The 24,410-nt window shown below is 42.4% G+C and overlaps 1 protein-coding gene across 1 annotated transcript in view; it reads left to right on the forward strand.

Annotated features, from left to right (window-relative positions):
* Positions 1 to 24,410, forward strand: part of HAPLN1 (hyaluronan and proteoglycan link protein 1) — a 219,432-nt gene that overhangs the window by 146,617 nt on the left and 48,405 nt on the right. Inside the window, exon 2 of the mRNA XM_068271697.1 lies at positions 17,584 to 17,710. Within this exon, the coding sequence (XP_068127798.1) occupies positions 17,611 to 17,710 (100 nt within the window). The 5' untranslated portion in view covers positions 17,584 to 17,610. The remainder of the gene's footprint in view (positions 1 to 17,583; positions 17,711 to 24,410) is intronic.

Genomic DNA, 24,410 nt, shown 5'->3' on the forward strand with positions numbered 1-24,410 from the left:
GGAAGACTCCTCCAGGGCCCTTCTGCCTACAAAATCATTTTTAGAAAAAATATTCTAAGGGCCTTTTTAAGATTACTGCAAATTAACCATTGTACCCTTAGAAGCTAAACACACCTCCAGAACCGCTGGAATGCAATGATGTGTCAGCTTGTTAATTTGTACAGAGCCATAATAATCCAACATGCTCTGGGAGACATCTCAAGCTCACTCCAACCTGAATTATCGCAAATTCTTTCTGTTTTAGGAAAGCAAACTTTTGTTTTTCTTAACATCTTAGTAAGGGGGCTTTTAGGACCATTGTAGTCCCTTACACACTCCAATGAGTTCTGGGTCACCATGAGCTTGCTGGTTAGTCTGTGCCTCTCGGATTTACAAGCCCTACTCCATAGAGCCAAATTAATCCATGCCATGCACTGATGAGGATCAAACAATCCGAAACAGTCTGTATGCATGTTGGATTATTATGGCTCTGTACAAATTAACAAACTGACACATCATTGCATTCCAGCAGTTCTGAAGGTGTGTTTAGCTTCTAAGGGTACAATGGTTAATTTGCATATATTCAGCAGTGTTGCTCTGGGAGACATCTCAAGCTCACTCCAACCTGAATTATCACAAATTCTTTCTGTTTTAGGAAAGCAAACTTTTGTTTTTCTTAACATCTTAGTAAGGGGGCTTTTAGGACCATTGTAGTCCCTTACACACTCCAATGAGTTCTGGGTCACCATGAGCTTGCTGGTTAGTCTGTGCCTTTTAAGATTACTAAAAGAGCAACCTTTGTGCCCATTTTCAGTGACGAAATAAAACATTTGAGGAGCAGAGTATAACCAACAGCTTATAATATGATAATATAATAAGTTTTACATGGCGTCCCCCTAGCACTCTAAACATAACAATTTACACAGTGCACCAAAACATGTTAAAGACTTCCACAGTGTCAGAGGTGCAAGAAGGGGATGGGGAACAGCTTGTTAATGATCACAACTATTTAAAGCATCTATAGAAATGATTATTACCAGCACAGGGCCAATAGAGAGCTAATATAGTGTTTGAGGGAGGGCCTCTCGGGCCCCCTCTGACCCAAGGGCCCCGATACGGTTGCTACCTCTGCAACCCCTATTGCTACACCACTGCATACTGCACTAAGTGACAAAAAAAAATTTGTGGTGCAGATGATGCCGTGTACAAAGAAAGGTTTGGGGGGGGGGGGGGTTTGGCTTTTTTAAGTTGACATAAAGAAAGAAGGTGCTACATAAAACATAAAAATATGGCCTTTGGTTTCTGCAATTGACCTTCTGAGACATGAATAGTACATCCGAATGTTTTGGTCATTGACTGTACTCATTATGACTCGATATCCTCTGAATCTGAAATGTTGATGTGCATGCATACACTACAACACGCATGTGTGGCCTCACTATGCTCATTCTTGTTCATGCTGCTGCGGCTCTTCTCTTCTCTGCAATCACTAGTCCTATTGGTCATGCCACCCATGTGAAGAAATGACTCTTAGTTAATAAACCAGGTGCCCAATATGTATTTCAGAAATTAGATCTAGCTGACTGAAACCACCTAGTCTTGATTGCAACCACACATAGGGCTCGATTCAGTAAACTGTGCTAACCCAGTTAGCATGCCTAAACACTTTGGGCGTGTTAACTAGGGTGCTAACTAGGTTAGTACTGTTTTCCAAATCAGTCCGCGCGCAAAGTCACACGTGCAAAACTTTGAGCGCGCAAAGTCTGGTGCGCGCAAAATGTTGCATCCCGATGGCCCTATAATGTCGCATTGGATGCGACTTTAACGCTGCATGCATGTGACTTTAACGTCCAATGGGTGCGACATCAACATCGCATCCAATGTGAAGTTATAGGGCCATTAGGTGAGACATCCACAGTGCGCGCGCAAAGTTTTGCGCGTGGGACTTTGCGCGTGATGCGTTTTGCATGCGGTTTAATGCGCTAACAGCTGGTTTAGGCGTGAAGAGGCATGCTAAGTAGGCATGCTAACACTTAGCACCATCTACTGAATCAAGCCCATAGTGTGTCTTACCCTCCATACATACAGTATTCAAGCTTACCATGAGAGCGATGTAGTCAACGCAAAGTTGCTCCAAGAAGGCTATGAAAGGAAAAATAAACTTTCTAAAAGAAATTAGAAAAGATACGTTTTTGGAAAATAAAATTCTTACTACAATAATATTTTTAAAGTTCTAAGACTCCACAGAAACACTGTGATAGCTTTATCTGCAAATTGGTTTTCCAGCGGGACACTTTCCCAAAAAATACTCTAAACGTATAAAAGCAATTAAATCACAAAACATCTTAAGACACATGATTACATTTTTTCTTTGACCAAATAAATATTATTTTCAATTTCTTCTTTAATCTTATAATGTTTTCAATCCATTGGTTTTATTGAAAAAAAAAGGATTGTGTTGTGCTGTGCATGGCCACTTTTAGAGGAACAAATAATTGAAGTGTTTTCTACCCACCGTTAACTGTGATATTCATGACTTCACATTAGGAATGAGATTTGAATAAGATTTGGATAAAAAGGAATACATGCTGGTATCTAAAAGTAAATTCAATGGTCATCTCACATTGGAAAAAAGATACCATAACAACAAAAAGCACTAAAATGATACAAATTGTTCAGGCTTTATGAATAGATTAGCTGTTAAGATAATTCAGATCCTGGCACGTCGAGTATAAAGGAAATAAAACATTTCACAGTTATATACCAACAGTAAAACATGTTGTTTATGTGACGCAGGAGACAATTTGATATGTAGGATATCCAAAAGTAGCTATTATCGAGGAAACTATTTAGTCAATATGGTATCCGAAGATTAATAAGGAGGAGAGTATTCAGCCACCTGTCCATGAGCTGTACCAGAACTATAACTGACTTATCAAGCTGTTTAGTAAAATAGTTGAAAATATTTATGTAAAATCAGTGATGAGTGAAAATGCCAATATTCTTTTTTCATTAATTTCCACACAAAAAAATTATGTTATATTCGATTTTCTAATGAAAATTCCATAAAAAATTTGTTCCGTTATTTTTTGCGCTTTTCCCAAAATTTTCACGCTAAAAAGTGTCACTGCAAAAGAAATTTTTTCTGCATTGTCGCATTTTTTGCTGTAAAAATATTGATTTTCTGCACTTTCACTTTAAAAATATTGATTTTCCGCACTTTCACTTTAAAAATATTGATTTTTTCGCATTTTCACTGTAAAAATATAATTTTTTTGCATTTCCCTGAAAACCTGAAAATTCAAGCTATTTTTCAAGAAAATTTCTCGAAATCGAAAATTGCATTTTCAATGTGAAAACGACTGGTGAAAATTCGCAAGCAACACTGTTTAAAATGGATTTTTTTAATGCCAATAATGAATCCATTTAAAGTGGACCTGAACTCTTGCACAGGACAGAAGGAAACCCCTATATGTATTTAGAGAGCCTGTCAAATTACCCCTCATCTGAGCCTAATTGCAAGTTGTAATTTGATCTCTCCCCTGTGTCAGCTGACTGCCATGGCAGATAGGCTAATTTGAAAGTACAGGATGTTAACAATATGTCTGCTTCTATGAAAGCAGGAGGTAGAGACACGTCCTGCAATAATTCTGTACAGCATCAGCTGTAACGAAGAAATATTTTTCTTTATAAGTAATTATGCTGTTGCATTCCTTTCAGAGCAGAGAAAGGAAGTTCTAAATTCAGGTCCGCTTTAACAAGAGTTTGCATCCACAAAATTTCAAGGTATTCAAGAGAATTCAGTTGTTAGATATCTGCTTTTTTTCTTTTCACAAAGATGAGGGTCTATTATAAACAGCAACGTTGCAAAAAAACAAAAAAAAACTTGTTATTACCTAGTTATGTCTAATTCTTTTTTTCATCATAAATTGTTTTATTGATTTTTTAAAACAAGATTCAACATATTATACATCAAAACAATGCTTGAATAATAAAGGTTTCATACATCGTCTGAACTTGAATGTCAGGTTACTTGTGGGTTGTACCAAGTATTAAAAGATTATATCATATCTTATACGAAACTGTAGAATACATCCTATCAGATATGCTATTTGAACAGAACTATTAACTGGTATTTACATAACCTCTTCAGTAACCAGCCAATGTGCTGTCTGGGAGAAATTATTCCAACGGATCCAGTGGGTCTTGATACCCCCCGTTGGCTATTTCTTTAGTCAGCTGCAACTAGAGTGTATTGGTGATAGGTAAATCTAATTACTTATCTATTACATTTTTGTGCATCTCTTTATACATCTATAACCCAATGATATAGGCGTGTGCCTTATATGACTTTATAGTCTTAGGTCTTAGTTGGGCACAATAGTAATAGTCAAGGAGTAATTTGATGTATTAATTATGAAACATTGAACAAACCAAAGAAAACTAAACTACTATTCTAACCACATTGCTAAGATGGGGAAATTTGTTAGATGGTGCCTCACGCTATGGAGTAGTGTATACTGTATACTACAGGACCTTCGAGCTCAAAGTGACCCGAGAGCATGGAAAAGCAGGAAGTAAAGATGGGAAGTGACTTTGTCTTGTATTACCACATTGTCGGAATATTGTATTGATCACTGTTAAGGCCTAACCTAGCTCCTATTTTCTTCTCCATCGAGAGGTTGAGTTTGGCGTTAGCAATCACTTGACGTATGTGTAACCTCTCAGAAGCTTTCCAGTTTGTTGTGATCAGATGTAATGTACTAAAGAGGAGATGGCATATCGCAGGCCGAGTATGAGGTGGTAGGTCTGTGACGTCAATTAATAATAATTTAGGGTGTAGCTGGAAGCCTGGGATCAGGGACTGTCTTATTTGTGACTCCACTCTGATCCATAATTGTGCTACCAAGGGGCAGCTCCAAAACATATGGGTATATGTTCCTAATTCCTTATTACATTTCCAACACATAGGAGAGCTGTTGGGTGAGAAGGAACCTATCTGCCTTGGAGTTAGATACCATTTAAGCGTTAATTTCCTTAGCAATTCCCAGTGTGAATTGCACTTGGAAATTTGGTGGATATTTTGCTTGCTTTTATTAGCTGTTCTGTCGTTATATTACAGCCCAGATCTGAGGACCATGTTAAAGCGTATCTATGGATTGGCGATATGCAATATGCGTTTAAGCCGCTATACCATGTTGATATACCACCTAGGCTGTGCCCTTTGTAATTTAGCATAGTGGCAATCTTATGGTGCAGGGTTGGGGGGGATATTTGATGAGATGCAAAACTCTGTGATATGTAAATATTTGTGCTTGTGGTAATCTATATTGCTGCTGCAGATCTATACATTTTTTAATATAGTTGTTTGCAAAGAGATCTGAGAGGGTTATAATTCCTGCTCTTTTCCATGCCCCTAGATCAAGGTCTGGTATGAGATGTTCTAGGACTGAGATGTTTTCTTGGACCGATATGTTTGTGTCTGATGGCGGAGGGTGTTTAATATTGTATTCCCAGGACTTTAAAAGAGTTTGGATAGTGGGGTATTGAGTTGCCAGAGGTTTTGCTCCCATTAATATACTAATTAATAGATCTCTAAGATTGGTCCCTAAAAGTTGAGATTCAAGTTTAACCCATGGTTTTTCTACGGCCTGAGACCACCATTGTTTGGCCATGTCTAAATTGGATGCGTAGTAGTATAATTCAATGTTTGGTAGACCCATGCCCCCTTTAGCTTTATCTAAAGTCATTATCTGAAATGATGTCCGGATTTTTTTCCCATTCCAAATAAAATTATTTATGCACCTTTTAATGTCTAGAAACCAAGACTTTGGTATAGGCACATGTAGTGTGCGGAAAAAATAAAGTATTTTGGGTAGGAGGAACAGTTTGAAAACTGCTATCCGTCCAGACCAGGAAAGCCAAAATTTTGCCATGTTAGAGCACTCTTTACGGATGTCTGTGAGGAGGGGTATATAGTTGTACTTAAATAGATCAGCAGATATTTCCGTTAGTTGAACACCAAGATATGATACTGCTCCCCTTGCCCATGGGAACTCAAACTTTGACCTAAGTTGGGATTCAGTCTCATGAGCTATATTGAGCCCCAATATAAATGATTTGTGCTGATTTAGTTTATATAAAGATGCCTCAGAGAATTTTTGTAAATCTTCTATAATAGAGTGAGGATTCGGGTTTTGTTATCAGGAGAGCCACGTCATCTGCAAACATGCTTATCAGGTGTTCAGTACCCTTGATGTTGACTCCCTTAATCTGAGGGTTAGTGCGGATCTTTTGGGCTATGGTTTCCATTGTTAATACAAAGATGACTGGGGAAAGGGGACACCTCTGTCGGGTGCCATTTGAAATCTTGAAAGCTTTAGATATAAAACCTGCCGCGTTCACCCGTGCTGAGGGGGCGGAATATAGGGCCATAATGGCTGAAATTATTGTTCCCGAGAACCCAAATTTAATCAGAGTGGCTTCAAGAAACTTCCAATGAACTCTGTCGAACGCCTTCTCCGCGTCAAGTGTTAACAGCAATGAAGGCGTCCGACAGAGCTCTATGTGTTTTAAACGTGTAACCATACGCCTGGTTGCATCTGACGCCTGGCGTCCCTTTGTGAATCCGACCTGGTCGTGGTTTAATAGGAACGGGGTATGCTGCATTAGTCTTGTGGCCAATAATTTCGCATACAATTTCACGTCGGTATTTAGTAACGAAATTGGCCTGTAGTTGGTTGTGAGGCTTGGGTCTTTCCCTGGTTTGGGTAACACCGTTATGGTGGCTTCTAGGTATTCACCTGGCATATGGCCCTGTGAGGCAAATTCATTTAAAAGTTTACATAGCATCGGAGATAGAGTTGAGTTTAGAGCAAGGAAGAACTCATTGCAAAAGCCATCAGGCCCTGGGGCCTTGTTCCGTTTTAGGGTGGTTATAGCTGCGTTAATTTCTTTAATGCTAAATGGAGTATTTAATTGGTCTACTTGTAGAGTGGTTAGACTAGGCAGGTCTATAGAGTTTAGAAAGTCTGTTATAGTTTTGTCTGTGGGTTGGACTGTATGGGGGTCATCTTTTAAATTGTATAGTTTTGCGTAGTATTCACTGAACAGGTCTGCAATTTGTTTTGGATTAGAAATTGCTTGCTTTGTGATAGGGTGTTGTAGTGAGTGAATTTTAGCTTTAAGCTGCTTTTGCTTTATGAGTTTTGCCAGATACGCCCCAGCCTTGCTATTTTGAGAGTAAAAGTTGAGTTTAGATTTCTGCAGTATAAAGTCATATTTGGATTGTAGGATGGCTGATATTTCTTGCCTCAAATGGAAGAGTTCCCTTTCTAATTGATGAGATGGATTTTGTTTATGGAGTTCCTCCTTGCTCCGAACCCGCTCCAACAGAGACTCATATTTATTATTTCTCTCTCTTTTAATAATTGCACCCTGTCTAATTAATATGCCTCTGATGTAGGCTTTCAGTGCTGACCATATAGTAGTATTTTGCATACCCGGGGTATTATTCCTATCAATGAACTCTCGTATTTCTGTATCTAACCTTCCCATAAAGGATTTGTCTGTTAATAATGAGGAATTGAGTCTCCACATAAAAGGTTTGGATACTGACATTTTATCGTCAATTATAATGTGCACTGGGGCATGGTCTGACCATGTTTGGGAGCCAATAGAGGAATCCATCACCTTCTGTAGTAATAATTTGTCGGTGAGAAATAAGTCTATCCTAGAATAGGATTCATGGACATTTGAAAAATGTGTATAGTCACGCTCTGAGGTGTGTAATATGCGCCATGGGTCGTAGAGATTGTTCCAGTATAATTGTTTGTCAATTATTTGCTGTGGGGATCCTGAGGAGGAATCTAATTTAGAAGGGCAGGCGTTAAAATCACCTCCAATTAGTAGGTGACCTTGCTGTACTGATTTAATTTTTGTGCACAATTTTTGTAGAAAAGCTTTTTGGGCTGTATTTGGGCCGTATAGAGCAACTAAGGTGATGGGTTCCTCGTTTACTTTTCCTACAAATATGATGTACCTCCCATTTGGGTCTGGGATAACCTTAATGGGCTCAATCTTGAGATCCTTGTGGAAAGCCATCAATACGCCTCTTTTTTTTTCACAAAAGTGCTATGATATATTATAGGGAACAATACATTAGAGCACCGATGTGTATCTTTTTGTAGGAGATGTGTCTCCTGGGCAAAAACGATTTGTGCTTTTTGCGTCTTGATTTCATTCCACAATGAGTATCTTTTATAAGGGGAATTCAGTCCCCGAACATTTATCGTAGTAATCTTTATAGGCATTCATATATATAAACCGCAGTGTATTGTTTTAACACTCGCAGGAAGCTGCAGTACAAACTTCCACCATTAGAAATATCCCTGAACCATCTGTTAATTGAGAAACTTAGCATAATAATGAAGAACAACCAAAACTTCATATAACTGGTTAACCTAAAAACAACTATAGTAATGTCTGTTGCTACACTGAGGTGTAGCTCTTTGATTCGGGAATGTAGAACAAAGTTCCAAGTCCACATTCGGTGGTGGGGAAAATAACTCAATATCCAATCATATAGGAAGGGAGTAGAGGGCTGTGTAGATGCTACCATATATTGGCAGTCATATTGAGTCATCTCTTTGCTTGCCGTTGCCAGCTTTGGGATAGTTTAGCTGCTTTTGCTGCTGCAAAGGGAGGGGGAGGAGCTTGTTGCACAGGGATCTGTAGGGTTTTGAACAGCTTGAAACCAGTGTCCGAAGACGCTATCGCATATTGCTTGTTTTGATAGGAGAAAAGCAGTTTCGTAGGGAATCCCCATTTGTATTTTATTTGTAGTTGTTGAAGTGCTTTAGTGAACGGTTGTAGCTCTCTCCTGAGGTTAAGTGTCGCCACTGATAGATCTGCGAATAGTTGTATGTTCTTATATGGATCTGGCAGAGACCCTGACTTGCGTAGTGCATTGACCAGGCCGTCTTTAACGTGATAAAATAAGAAGCGCGCTATCACATCTCTGGGTACTGTGTCTGCTAAGTGTGCCGGTTTAGGCAGACGGTGGGCACGATCGATTGTGAGCTCTATTTCTGTTGTTTCTGGTAAGACCGCTTTAGTTAGGTTTTGCAAGAAATGTTTGAGCTCTGAGATCTGTACTTGTTCTGGGATGCCTCTAAACTTGACATTATTGCGTCTGCTCCTGTCTTCTTGATCTGCTGCCTTTGCTTTTAGCCATTGTATGTCAGAGGATTGTGAGGCAGATGTATCCACCATAGCATTGTGCTCTGTGATTAGCTCACTCATTTTATCTTCCACAGTTGCCACTCTATTTCCCAAAGCAGCTACTTCTGTATGCAAGCCTGCAGTGATAGTAGATAGATCTGCCATTAGGGATGCTCTGAAAGTAATGAAAATGTCTTTGATAAAAGACTGTGTTGCTGTTGTATCTGAGGTGGGGAAGGCCTCTATGGAGGTGAGTATGTCCTCTGCCTGTGTGTATGATTGCACTGCGCCGCTTACCCCGCTTCCTGAGTCTCTTCTCGGCCTGGATTTTGCTGGGCTGCCCGATGTGGACGAGTCTGCATTCAGGTGATCCTCCCTGTACATTTCGGAAGGGAGTGAGGAGTCCTCTCTGCCGCCCTGTGTTGGGGCTGCACGCGCCTCTCCTTCTGTCTCGCCGCCGCCATCTTGGGCCCGCTCTGTCTGCCTCGGCTGGAAAAAGTCTGTGACTTTCCGCGGTGCTATCAGCCCTTGCTTCCTCTTTTTGGAGCTCTCCGTCTCCAGCGTCATCTCCTCCGTCTGCTGCATGCTGTGGTTGCCGGTAACTGCTGCTGTTAGCCGCTTTAGCCCACTGTCTCCCCGGAGCTCAGCTAAAGTGCGTCCGTCTTCTCCAAAGCGGAAGCCACGCCCCAGTTATGTCTAATTCTAATGCATATGTGTAAGGGCTCTTTCACACTAAGAAGTTGTGTTTGATGCAACATTAAGGTTGCATAACGTGCCCCTAACGCAACGCATGTTAGCTTTGAAGTTGGACGTTACATTGAACTGCGTTATGCGTCTCTTGATGCGTACTTGATGCATACTTTTTGACGCATATTGATCGAACAAAAACTGTGCATGCGGCACATTTAAAAAAACGAAAACATTACTAAGCATGTGCAAACAGTTCAAAGTAGCTAATAACCCAGACCAGTGTTTCCCAACCAGTGTGCCGCGGCACACTAGTGTGCCGCGGCATGTTGCCCGTTGTGCCGTACAGGTCTGGCCTCTTGCCAGACCTGTACCTACTTTAGGGGGAAAGTAGCGCTAGAAGGAGGGGCAGTGGAGGCAGCGGTGGGGAGGGGGGAAATATCCCCCCCCTCCCTCACCTGGGACCCCTCCTTCTGCCTCTCTCCCCCTCCGTTTAGCGGTGGCAAGTGCGGTTTGGCGGCGGGGAGGCATACGGAGAATTACTCACCACTTCCGCGTTCCAAGCGCCGGCAGCGTCAAGTCGTCACACATCTCCGCCTTCAATGCCGCCCACTGTTCTTCCTGATTAGCGGAAGCACAGTGGGCGGTATTGAAGGCGGAGATGTGTGACGACATGACGTTGCCGGCGCTTGGAACGCAGAAGTGGTGAGTAATTCTCCGTATGCCTCCCCGCCGCCGAGCCGCACTTGCCACCGCTAAACGGAGGGGGAGAGAGGCAGAAGGAGGGGTCCCAGGTGAGGGAGGGGGGGGATATTTCCCCCCTCCCCACCGCTGCCTCCACTGCCCCTCCTTCTAGCGCTGCTTCCCCCCCTCCTGGGCATCTATACTGGGGGGAACTGTACTAGCTATACTGGGGGCAACTAAACTAGCTATACTGGGGGCAACTAAACTAGCTATACTGGGGGCAACGAAACTAGCTATACTGGGGGCAACGAAACTACCTACACTGGGGGCAACTAAACTAGCTATACTGGGGGCAACTATACTAGCTATACTGGGCACTATACTGGGGCACTACCTACCTATACTGGGCACTATGCTAGCTATACTGGGCACTATGCTAGCTATACTGGGCACTATACTAGCTATCTGGGTACTATACTAGCTATACTGGGCACTTTACTGGCTATACTGGGGCACTACCTATCCATACTGGGACTATACTAGCTATACTGGGGCACTATACTAGCTATACTGGGGCACTATACTGGGGTAACTATACTAACCATACTGGGGCAACTAAACTTCCTATACTGGGGCAACTATGCTAGCTATGCAGCCGCCCCCCCATAGCACGGCACTGTCCACTAGGTCGCGCAAACACCCGCGCCGCCGCCCCCGCCCCCCCCCCCCCCCCCCCCCGCCGCCGCCGTTCCCCGGAGAAAAATATGGTCAGAAAGTGTTCCCCGGCCCGGAAAAGGTTGGGAACCACTGACCCAGACAACGCACAGCATGCATCACTTTCTACATATTGCTACACGTTACACACAACGCAACGTGAGCACTGTGAATGTAACACTTACTTTGTGCTGCTGTACGTTAGCCTGCGTTATTACTTTGTATAACGTGCAGCTGTAACGTCCGCACTGTGAAAGCAGCCTAAATCCATAAAATGTACAAATGGAAGCTGAGTATGGTTGGTCGGGCCATGCATCTGTTTTGACTGACTAGACACACATATGTATTATTCAGTATTTTTTTTAAATAATTATATTTGCTGGTCAACAAATTTAAAAAAATCACGCTAAGGGCCTTTTTCCACTGCACAGCGGAATCGCAAAATCGCAAATCGCTAGTGATTTTTAAATCGGTAGGGTTGTTACTTTATCATAGAAATCATGAGAACTATTTTCCACTATAGTGATTCGATTTGGAAATCGCTAATTGCAATCGCTTTCTGGAGCGATTTTTAGAGTGATAATGCAATGCAAATAAAAAATTGCAATCGCATAACAGTATTAATGAAAAATCGCAATCGCTGGCATTTGTGATTTGTGATCGCGATTGCTAGTGGAAAAGGGACCTAAGCATTCTGATCAGGTCCGGTCAATGGGCCAGTAGGAATCCCCGGCTGGGGTTCCTGGAATTTACTGTATTATAGTGCATTGCAGAGAAAAAGAGGGCTGGAACATGAAGCATCTTTGAATTTTCAACTGAGGCTTTTTATTGATCCACTCATCTGACCACTGAGAATCCTCCCAAAGAAAGATTTACATTTGTCCTGACCAATGGACCAACAAGGAGCCCCAGCAGATAATAAAAGTGTGCTTATGCCAGATGCTTAAAAACAAGAAGAGAATCGAGAGCCCAATATGGTGCAGTATTGTCAGGTAAAATGAAGAGTTCAATACAATTTTATGTATATATATATATATATATATACACTCACAAACACGGGTTACCAATAGGCTACCACTTTAAATGCAGGTGGGGAGCATTAGGACCTGACCCCACTCAGGTTAAGAAGTCGCTCTCTGTAGATAGTAGATGGGGATGCACCCCTCCACCCAGGGTGGACTAGAAGATCAGCAAAAACTCGGTATACAGAGGCGCCAGAGTAGAGTAAAACATTTTAAAAACCGCTTAAAAGGAGAGGGGGATGTTAAGGTGGACTCACCTCCCTCTTACAAAAAAAGAAAACTCACTTGAGTCTCAATAAAATAGAATTGTCAAGTAATTTATTCAACTCCACAAATGCAACGCGTTTCGTGGGCGTGACCGCGCTTCCTCAGGCAAAAATGGGAGCACAACTCAGTGGGTCAAGCAATAAGTTTGAGCGCTCAAACTTATTGCTTGACCCACTGAGTTGTGCTCCCATTTTTGCCTGAGGAAGCGGGGTCACGCCCGCGAAACGCGTTGCATTTGTGGAGTTGAATAAATTACTTGACAATTCTATTTTATTGAGACTCAAGTGAGTTTTCTTTTTTTGTAAGAGGGAGGTGAGTCCACCTTAAAGAGACTCTGTAACAAATTTTTCAGCCTTAGTTCTTCTATCCTATAAGTTCCTATGCCTGTTCTAATCTGCTCTGGCTTACTGCAGTCTTTCCTAACTGCACTGTCTCTGTAATAAATCAATGTATCTTTCCTCTGTCCTGTTTGTCGGGCTAAAGCTTGATTGTGTGGAATGTGCAGGGCTGCTTGTGATTGGTAGAAGCGATACACACCCTCTGCAGGCCCCCTGCATACTCTGAATGACTCACACTCTATGCTTAGCTGAGCCTATTAGAAGCTGGTTAGTTTGTTTGTAAACACTGCCTAAAACTGTTAATTACAAGCCAGGATTGCAGCAGAGAGTGGCAGAAACAGCACAGAGGGGCACAGGAGAAAATAATGAATAGAATGGTATGCTTTTTATTGTAAGAATATTAGAGTACAGATTCTCTTTAACATCCCCCTCTCCTTTTAAGCGGTTTTTAAAACGTTTTACTCTACTCTGGCGCCTCTGTATACCGAGTTTTTGCTGTGCTTATGCCAGAGTTCTCTTTCACAATTGTAGTAGGAGTGAGCAGCCATAAGGGAACCACTCAATTAAAAAGTGTAGAATCCAGGGGATTACAATGATTGTTGCAGTGTGTCAGAAATGAATGTTGGTGTGGTACACTAAACACATGTGCAGGACTGAGCAATGGGTACTGATGTATACTCATTCAAAGCCCCTGGGGGATAAATTAGTTTGTCGGCATGTGTGTGTATATGTTTTTTTAATGTTTAACTCCTTGCAAGAATGTAATGAGAAAGGGGTACTTATGTACTGGCATGATTATTCCAGATCCTTGGGAGTCCATAAACCGGCCCCCACCCACTTATCTGTCTTCATAGGAGTGAGGGTAGTTGACCCCACATTCCCTAACATAAGGTGGGGGGGGGGGCAATTCCCTGACATGGAAAGCAAGTCAAGAGAACACATTTTCAGGTCAGCACCATCAGGGTCAAAAACATTATATCTGTACTGTATATATCATGTGCAACAGGCCAAAAGCCAAGATTAGTACAAAGGAAAAAAGACGAGAGACTCACACCAAGATATAATGCAATCATAGTCCTTTATTGTAATGATGTGAGGCACTTAACCTGCTGGGCGGTCTGGACGAGCTCAGCTCGTCCAGTACCGCCGGAGCCTGCCGCTCAGGCCCTGCTTGGCCGATTTGGCTGAAATAAAAAGCAGCACACGCAGCCGGCACTTTGCCAGCCGCGTGTGCTGCCTGATCGCCGCCGCTCTGCGGCGATCCGCCGCGAGCAGCGGCGAAAGAGGGTCCCCCCAGCTGCCTGAGCCCAGCGTAGCCGGAACAAAAAGTTCCGGCCAGCGCTAAGGGCTGGATCGGAGGCGGCTGACGTCAGGACGTCGGCTGACGTCGATGACGTCACTCCGCTCGTCGCTATGGCGACGATGTAAGCAAAACAAGGAAGGCCGCTCATTGCGGCCTTTCTTGTTTATTCCAGGCGCCGGAGGCGATCGGAAGAACGCCTCCGGAGCGCCCTCTAGTGGGCTTTCATGCAGCCAACTTTCAGTTGGCTGCATGAAATAGTTTTTTTTTTATTAAAAAAAACCCTCCCGCAGCCTGCCTGGCGATCTTAATAGAACGCCAGGCAGGTTAAAACATATTAAAACCTAAAAGAGGGTGAGGCAGGGTTAGAGAACAATCTGCATATCAAAATATATAGGTGCCGTCAAATACCTGTACATAAATGTTCTGTGTCTGCAGGGCCGGATTTACCATAAGGCACCGTAGGCACGTGCCTACAGGCGCCTGATAATGAAAAGGCGGCTCACTCCCCTCCCTGAGCGCCTCCCTCCCTCCTTCCCTATGCAGACTCTTGAAGAGAGTATAAATGAGAGTAACTCACCCGGCGCTGCACTCCACTGAAGAGATCTCTACTTCAGTCAGGGGTACCTTTAGCTACATAATACTGAGGCTCCTCTAGCTACCTAATACTTGGGGGCACCTCTAGCTACTTAATATTGAGGGTACTTCTGGCTACCTAATACTTGGGGGCACCTATAGCTACCTATGACGGGCAAGGGAAATGAGGGAGAAGTAACAGCTGGGACAACCAGCACACTTGTGATGCAGTTCATCAGAGGTTTGTAGGTTCATGGAGGACAAAGTCTAAGGTGCCAGGACATCTGTGCCTATAGGCTCCTCTGAGGTGAATCCGGGTCTGTGTGTCTGTGTCTGTGTCTATAACATGACACAGATTTACCTTACTCTTGGTAAGGTAAATATAACATTTTCATCTGTAACGCCAACCAGACAAGTGAATAACACTCAATAAACACAATAAAATGAATAAGACTAGTGTCTGACAGTAGTAGAGGAAATGACCCAATGCCGATTAGCAATATGTTATTCATTTATTTGATTAACTATGCAAGAGGAGGGTTAATCTCTGTGTGCAGGAATAAGTGACACAAGTAAATTTGGGTGCCCAAATTCAGCTAGTAGAATATCGGTATAATTAACTGATATTTTACGTTTTAAAAGTGTAAATTATTGTAGAAAAATATCAGAAAATAATATCGATATTTTACTAAAGCTTAACCTAACATTACTCTCACACAGAACTTTTAACGATGCACCTAACCTTAACTGCTCTCCAGTGTCTCCACCAAGCATAACCCTTAAAAACACTCCCCTCCATGCCTAACTTTAACTGCATCCCCCCATGCCTAACCCTTAACCCCCCCCCCTCCCCCACTGACCTAACACCTAACTGACCCCTTCCAGCAATCTACTACGATAATTTTGGGGCACCACCATAGATGCCATTATAAATGGCAGCTATAGTGTGAAATTCACTATTTATTGGGGGCCCAAATTTCACACTCTAGCCGCTATTTATAATGACACCTACGACAGTGCCCAGGTTTCTTATGATAGTGGGTGCCCAAATTTCCCACAACTTCTGCCATCATCTCGCAGAGTCATCATTCCCCCACATCCCCTCCCCTTGTCACAGAGTATCACAACGACCAGTTCAGTTTTTCTATGACAAAAACTGCATGGAAACAAGATTTTAAAGGAGGCTGAGGCAGAACAGCATGGTATACTCTGCCTCACAGTCAAGAGCTTCGTTGTTTCCATATATGGGGATCATCATATCTTTATGGCCAGCCATGTATTAGTAGTACACCGCTGATTAGCTGGGTGCAAGGTGAGCTGAATGATGGCTCACCCTGCTGCCGCTCAATTTCCCAGGCTGCATTAAATACTATTCCACCTCTGAGTCATCGCAACTGGAGGGAAAAGAAATTTGGGGAACCTTGAATTACCTTCATGTGCCCTGCTGTGCAGTATAACAATAACATTACTGCTGTGCCAGTGTCTAGTTTTGCCGCTCAGCACTGAGCACCGTGCAACAAAACCACCTGCTTTGCGAACTGGAGTCGTCCTCCTAGACCACTAAGCACTTACACAAAAGCAAGATATAAAGACCTCCTACAGACCGATTTTTATTTTGAATACATTTTAAAATTAGTTTACACTTGCAAAGTTGTAATCATGATGGCAGCATATTAAGTTGCACCTTAAGGCCTTATTCCTATTTTTATTGATGTCAGCTCTTTCACATAAATATTTTTTGGCTACACTGGGATAGAATCAACACTTGATGAATAACCTTTAAGCACCAAGTTGGAGTAAATTAGATTCATTAAATTCAGCATCCTGATAAAGTCATCGTTAGATTAATTGCACTGCAGAACTCATCTTTCTTTGCCACAAAACAATGGCGCAAAATGAAATTATTAAAGTGTTGGACGACCAAAGCCATTTAGTAGTTCATTATTTTTTTTAAGCAATTTTAGGATGTAAAAAATAATTTTGACAGGTATTTGATCAATTTAGCAGTTAAAATGCTTCTAGGTAATACCTAATATTGTAAACCACATGTCATTTTTATTATTTTCTAAGCAGTCTCTGTTTTGTTTTGTTTTTTTCATTAGATGCCTTGTAAATGATATACTGTATGTTTTAAAGCACTTCTTTGCCTATTTTTTGCTTAATTAATGCCTTCGCCTCCCTCTGCAGTCTACTGTATTTCTCAGAAGATTGCAGAGTCCGGCCGGCCATGCACTGTACCTTAAACAAGTGTGTCAGCATTCTAGGTAGCAGTGAATTGAGAATCAATCTGTGCAACTGCAGTGGTAGCACAGAGTACTATCATGCCTGATACCTGCATAGTTTTATATACCCCATTAATACGTGTCAGGTTCAAATGATAAGTGTGCCACTGTGGTCAAGCAGTCCTTTAAAACAGTATTGACCAATCCGTGGCTGAATGATCTTTTATTGAACAGAAGCTGCTATATTACGTGTAACTAAGCAGAATTTTATGGTGCACTAGTCAGGTTACTAAAGCGACGACAATGAGTGAAATGAGCTTTTACATGCATTATGTATAATAGTATATGTCACTTTACAGTTACTATAGCTGATGGGTGATTTACCTCTTAATGTATCACTTGCAGTAACTTCTGTAATGCAGAACAGGGCAAGCAATGTTGTCAAGCATATTCACATGGATGGCAATGCTAGAACTAGTTAAGCAGGAAGAGCAGCAGAGACGTTGAAGATTGTTTTTTTTTTCACAAGCCTCTTTTTTTTCCATCTTATGATTTTTTTTCCTTCTTTTCAGTGAAGAGAATCTATTTGGTATTGGAAGATGAAGAGGATACTTTTCCTGGTGCTAATCTCTTTTTGCTGGGCTGATCATCACAGCAGTAACTCCTCAGTGCACTATGACAGGATCATTCACGTCCATGGTAAGCCTCGGGTCAAAGACAGCAGGTTTATTTGTTTGCAGGCATTTATGTGATATATAATATGTTTGCATCCTGCTCCTCAGTATCATGTTATGCTGCATTGACCTTACCCTCCCTCAACCCCTCTGCACTTTTGCTAAGTTTGCTTTAGTAAAGCTCGATTTGTAGTGTTTGCTCATTGTCAGGAAGGGGTAGTTAAGTGTTAACCTTCCGTTCTATCAGTATAGGCTTGCTGCTGAGTAAAGTCTTCATTCTGAACTACAGATCCATTTAGTGCTACTGCAGTGTCCTTCATTCAGCATACAGGGGAAATAGCAATATCCTAATAAATAAAATGACTTATAGCTTTTTTTTCTGTATCAGAAGTACTGTTTGCACAGAGCTTACCTTAGTTAAGGCTGCTTTGTAGAATCCATAGCAAGTCTATATTCGCTTTTATGCCTTTTTTTCCTCTCTGATACAGCAGGCATCTGCAGCAGGACCTTATCCTGCAGTGCATGTCAGCTTTTCAGTGTTGGCATCAGTAAATAAAAAGTCACCATGCCAGGAGAAAAAAATACAAAGCAAGCAGTATGTTCGCTTATGGCAGGAAAATGCATTATGTTTATTTATGTGTTGGAATACAATGGTTAAATGTTAAAAACATAAAAAAGATAGGTGCTTATTCTGTTGAGGCAGCAAAAGGTTACTGGAGAAAGAACAGGAGAGCCGTATAAAGATTGTAACATATTTTAATGACAGCTGTAGGTCTTAAAATGTGATGTGTGATTCTCATTAACGTGTCATATAAAATGGATTCAGTTGTACAGTGTTGCCAGACAGGCTGGGATGGGGACGTTATGTTGGCATTTCCCTGCCATGCAGGCCTCTCTGATATAAATGCTCATCACAACATTGCCCGATTTGGGAAAGGGACGCCCACGGACAAATTAGGACTGCAGCGTCCCAATATGTGAATGTACTTTCACTGTGATTCATAAACGGCAAGGCTAATTAATTCATTGTGGGTTGCTTAAAAAAGAAACACTCATATCGTCAGCTTGGAAAGGCTGAGTATTGAAATCACAGAAACATTATTAGATTTAAAGGGGAACGGTAATGGCATATAGTCGAACGCAGTAAATTATTCAGGATACCCACTTATATGTTAATTATCCTGCTTTCAGCATTAAAAACGCTTCTTATATCTATATATTGCTGTATATGGGTATGTAACCTCGCTCTCCCAGCGATGCTTAGCTTAAGACATTTAGCCATGCGCAATTCTCCTCCCAGAGTATTCTGGGAGACCAGGTCAAGCTCTCAGAAACAAACATTCTGCAAAGCTGCAGCTGACAGGATTAAAAATGTTGTCGCCTGTGATAAATTTCAGGGTGAGGAAAGATTTTACTATGAGGAAACACTGACTACATCATTTATGATGGATGAATATTGTAAAATAATTTAAAAAAATGCATTCATTGTGCTATTGTCACTACACTTTCTCTTTAAGCACACGCACACTCTTGACACTATGAAGTCACAAAGCCTTCTCCTTCCTGGGAGACCAGGGCCTATATGCAATGCACTTTTGGCCTGATGCTATTCAGGGTAATAAGTAGCTTGTATATGCGAGCTACATACCACCTTGCCATCGCACAAGGATTACCGGCAAATCCTATTGCCAGTTTCGCTCATGTGATGACCATTGGCCAATCAGTAGGGATCATTACGCAGGCGAAAGCCTGAGCGATGCTCCCATGTTACGGGTGATGGGGAGCGAGGTTTACCCTGTGGTGCTGTATTTCAGCACCACGGCCTCGCTCCCCACACATGCGCTCACCCACCGAATATCCGCAGCCATCTTCCGCTGCTGCATGTGGGGGTCTCCTTTAATAAGGAGACCCCCAGAGCTCCCTGTCGGGCCACCACACATCTCTGAAGCCACCACATAGCTGCGCAGATACCCCAGAGCAAACCTGATCACCTGCCGCCTCTTGCGACAAGTCTCGTCATGTAATCAGTGTATGTATTACTGTAATTACTCTCTCTCTCTCTATCGCAGAGCACTGACAAAGCATCTTTGAAGCTCCCGTCATTGGTCCACTGTCTGGACCATTTTCATTGGCTCAGACAGTGGACCAATGGGGAGCCCACTGGGAGATTCAAAGATGCGTTGCCGGGGCTCTGCTATAGAGAGAGAGAGAATAATTACAGTTACACATACCCTTTTAATTACACGGCGGGACTTGCGGCGAGTGGCGGCGGGTGATCAGCGGCGAGAGGTAAATTGTTTTGGAGTACCTGCGCAGCTCTGTGGGGGGCTTCAGAGATGTGCAGCAACTCAACGCGGAGCTCTGGGGGTCTCCTTATTAAAGGAGACCCCCAGCTGCATCGACGACAATGTGGGTTAGCATGTTTAGACCCGCTTTCTGCAGGTCTAAGCTAACACTCATGTCTGAGGCATGCAACGTGTGATAGGATAGGGTGCAAAGAACTCGCTGGGCGATAACACCCTGCCTAGAGCTAAATGCAATTGGATCAGGTGACATTATCGTCGCCTGATTATTGGACTCGCCAGTGTTTAACGCTGGTGAGTCTGACAATTGCATCAGGTCCGTATTCTCTTAAGTTTTCTCTTAGGTTATATTTTCACACCTTATCAATAAAATGCCTTTTAAGCTACCAGCAAGCAATCACCATATTTTTTGGCATATAAGACGCTGCAGACTATAAGACACATTAAGGTTTAAAGTGCAAAAACCATAGGAAAACATTGCTAAACCTGGTGCGTTCATGGTTCAGGAGCGTCTTGTAGATACATTGAAGATGAAAAATTATCTCCTAGGAGAAAACTCAGGAGAAAAGAGTGAATTGCATATGGGCCCCAGTGGCCTTGAGGTGCATACACACATCCAATTTTTATTGGCCAATTTTACCACTGCCATGCAGCATAAGAAATTACCTACACAATGGGCTTGATTCACAAAGCCGTGCAAACTGTTTAGCACGGGTGTGCTAAAGAGTTAGCACGTGAAGTGCCATTCGCGGACTTTTGCGCGCGCAAAGTGCCGCGATTCACGCAATCGCAGACTTTTGCGCGCGCAGTTTGCAACTTGTGTGAATCGCGGCACTTTGCGCACGCAAAAGTCCGCGAATGGCACTTCACGTGCTAACTCTTTAGCACACCCGTGCTAAACAGTTTGCACCGCTTTGTGAAACAAGCCCATTAAGTCTGTCTGTAATATTCAAAATCTGTTAGCCTTCATGCATGGAAATGGTACATTTGCCAGTGATTGCCAAGTCAAAATTGGATGTGAGCAGTAGCACCAGGCTTTAGAATCCATCTTTTTAATGTCTTCATATAATTATTTACTACAGGATACGCTACTTTTTGAAAAATAACATTTCTATAATTATTTGAATATTGATTGTCATAGATAGGTTGCTGCCAATGATAAGCAAATCTCAGTAACTGAGCTTCTCCAAAGCCCAGAAACCTACTTTGCAAAGCAGATTCACAAGCTTTTCATTTAGCGACAAACTGCTAAATAGGTCTTTTGGATCCATTAGGAATGCTGTACATGCAGTGAGCACAGCACCATACCACTCCTGATTTATATGTCTCAACCAGTACCCTATATTGGGAATAACAGTTAATGTCCCACACTGTACAGTAAGTCTGCCAAGAATGTAGCCTGTGTACAGCACCCCCCGATACCCTTTGATGCATTGGCGAGGAATTAGCTTGGAGGATCATTGTAGCCGAGAGCAGACTGAGGGCATTGTTCCCCTACTCAACTTGCCCACTCTGGACCCAACTTCCCTTCCCCATAGCAACAGAACGCATTGCTAGTGATGCATTTTTACAGAACTAGGCCACAAACTTAAACCCAAAGGATTAAGTCCCAATCTGATCTTTGTGGGTGAAAATCCTTGTTTATGTGTACAAGGCATAAAGAGGGTCTGATCCTATTTGTATTAATCAACAAAGGACATCGGCTAGACACTACGTTCTCTGTGTAATCTAATTTTCCTAATGAGGAAGCACTAAAACATTTTGCCAAAACTATGCTTTAGTCTAAATACTTCTTTGGCACATAGCCAACTTAAGCAGTTTTCAGATTCCGCAATAAGGACCGGAGTTAACAGTTACCCATCCACAACTCATAGCTAAATGCCTCAATTTAAGACTCAAACCCTGCAGACTCTTTACACTCCCCATAATTAATAAATTGTCAACCTTTTTTTATGTATTTCATTATTGTATTTATAAAGCGCAAACCTATTACGTAGCGCTGACCTTAACCAGCATTCCTCCACCTCTCTACCTGAAGTATGTTGGGAGAGTTTTTCAAGGGTGTAGAAAACAAATACAGTGGAACCTTGGTTTGCAAGCATAATTCGTTCTAGAAACATGCTTGTAATCCAAAGCACTCTTAGATCAAGAATTAATGGAAACTCACATGATTAGTTCCACAATCCAAAAACAGTTATAGAAAATATTTAATACAAAGTACTGTACTATATAAAATAAAGATGTAAACAAGGCTTTCACTATAACCATGGGCGCCCGCTCAGGGCCGTTTTGGGGGGCTGGAGGGGTCGCAGCATGAGGGGAAAGCTATGGCCACACTCAGCGGGGAGGGGGGGGCGGTCCCCCCTCTCCCTCATCTCGGGTTCTCCCCTCTGCGCTCCCATCCAGCATCAATAACCATACGTGTGCAGCGGCGGGCAGCGGCAGACAAACATACCTTCCGTGCGCTCCAGCGTGGGCGCTTCTCTCTTTAGCCTCTGACGCGACTTCATGTATACACAGGAAATCGTGTCAGACACTAGAGAGAGAAGCGTCTGCGCTGGAGTGTACGGAAGGTATGTAGCTGCCGCTGCCCGCCGCTGCACATGTATGGTTATTGAAGCTGGAGGGGAGAGCCCGAGGTGAGGGAGGAGGGGACCATCCCCCCTCCCCGCCGAGTGTGGCCATAGCTTTCCCCTCATGCTGTGACCCCTCCAGCCCCCCAAATCGTCCCTGAGCGGGCCCCAGGGGTGGTAGAGGGCCTGCTCAAAATTTCTGCAGGGGGGCTCGGTGGGTCTTAGTTACGCCCCTGACTATAACTATAATAGAATCATTGCCATCTGTTGGCTCACTACAAACTTTTTTTTGTGTGTGTGGCTTTAACAAGGATCTTATCCAATGACAGTTGCTGTTGATTACTTTTGAGGATTCCACGGAAATGTGACTTTGCACAGTTCCTACACTCAAGTACAATCCCTTAGCATCAGAGAGAAGAACAGTAGCTCATTGGTAATGAGTTGACACATGTAAATGTTTTTTGGTTGTATATCAAGATGTTGCTTGTATATCAAGTCAAAATTTCACAAAAAATGCTTGCTTGTATGTCAAAGTGCTCTCAAACCAAGTTACTCTCCACCTAAGGTTTTCTTTACAGTAAAACCTCGGATTGAAAGTAACTTTAAGAGCACTTTGCAATACAAGCAAAAATATTAGTGAAATTTTGACTTGATATACAAGCAATGTCTTGATCTACAATCAACAAAAGTATACATGACATGCGTCACGTCATCACAACTGAGCCAATAGTTTGTTCTTTGGCAGTGCAGGATTGTACTTAATTGTACTTAATGTGAGTGTAGAGACAATGTAAAATCACATTTACATGAAATCCTCAAAAGTAACTCATTGGATAAGTTCTTTGTTAAAGCGACACACAAAAAAAGGTTGGGGCAAGCCAACAGATGGCAATGATTATGTTAGTTATAGTGAAAGTCTTCTTTACATTTTTATTTTATACTATTTTACTATAACTGTTTTTGGATTGTGGAACAAATCAACTGGATTTCCACTAATTCTTATGGGGAAAGTCGCTCTGATATAAGAGTGCTTTGGATTACAAGCATGTTTCAAGAAGGAATTATCCTTGCATACCAAAGTTCCACTGTATACAAAAGAAATAAAAAAAGTAAATAAAACTCTTTTCCCCGGTCTGATAATTTAGCTATAAAATCTCTAATTAAAATCCAAAAAGGGTCATTTTGATGCAATTCCATAATAGGTGTATAATATCCACATTTAAGAATGAACATTTTTGTCATTTCCTAATTCAGGAGTGTGAGAATCTGCTCAGCTGCCTGTGCAGACAGGCAGCTTTTTGACCACTGTTCAGGTCTGCATTCTGCAGGTCTCTTTAAGAGAGACTTTTTGTCAGTATTGCAGCTTGCTGCTGAGGAATTTGCATACATTCGTTATGCAAATCCCCTACCTGCCTCCTGTGATGACTGGCAGTATAAAGGTTGGGATTACCCACAGTCCTTTGCTGGTCATTCCTTCAGGGTTTGTAGTAAACACTCCTAGAGAGTGTCAGCCATGCTACTTCTTGTTGAAGTTATCTTAGAGTAATTCTGGGGACTGCACTAGGCAGTTTCTTTAGTGCCGTTAGGATTGCTTATCTGTTTGTTTGTCTGTTGCGACTGTCCTGTCCCAGCGGTGGTCGATAGGAAGTCGTTCTGTGTGTCTGGGTGCTAACCGGAACAGCTGTTGTTACTGGTAGCCCATTCTGATCTGTCTTCCCTGGATCGCACTCGTCTTGCGCTAGTGCTGTGGATCCTTCTGTTCTGTCTACCTGGATCGCACTCGTCTTGAGCTAGTGTTGTGGATCCTTCTGATCTGTCTTCCTGGATCGCACTAGTCTCTGGAGCTGGT

This window comes from Hyperolius riggenbachi, chromosome 1, assembly GCF_040937935.1.
Source record: "Hyperolius riggenbachi isolate aHypRig1 chromosome 1, aHypRig1.pri, whole genome shotgun sequence".
NCBI lineage: Eukaryota > Metazoa > Chordata > Amphibia > Anura > Hyperoliidae > Hyperolius > Hyperolius riggenbachi.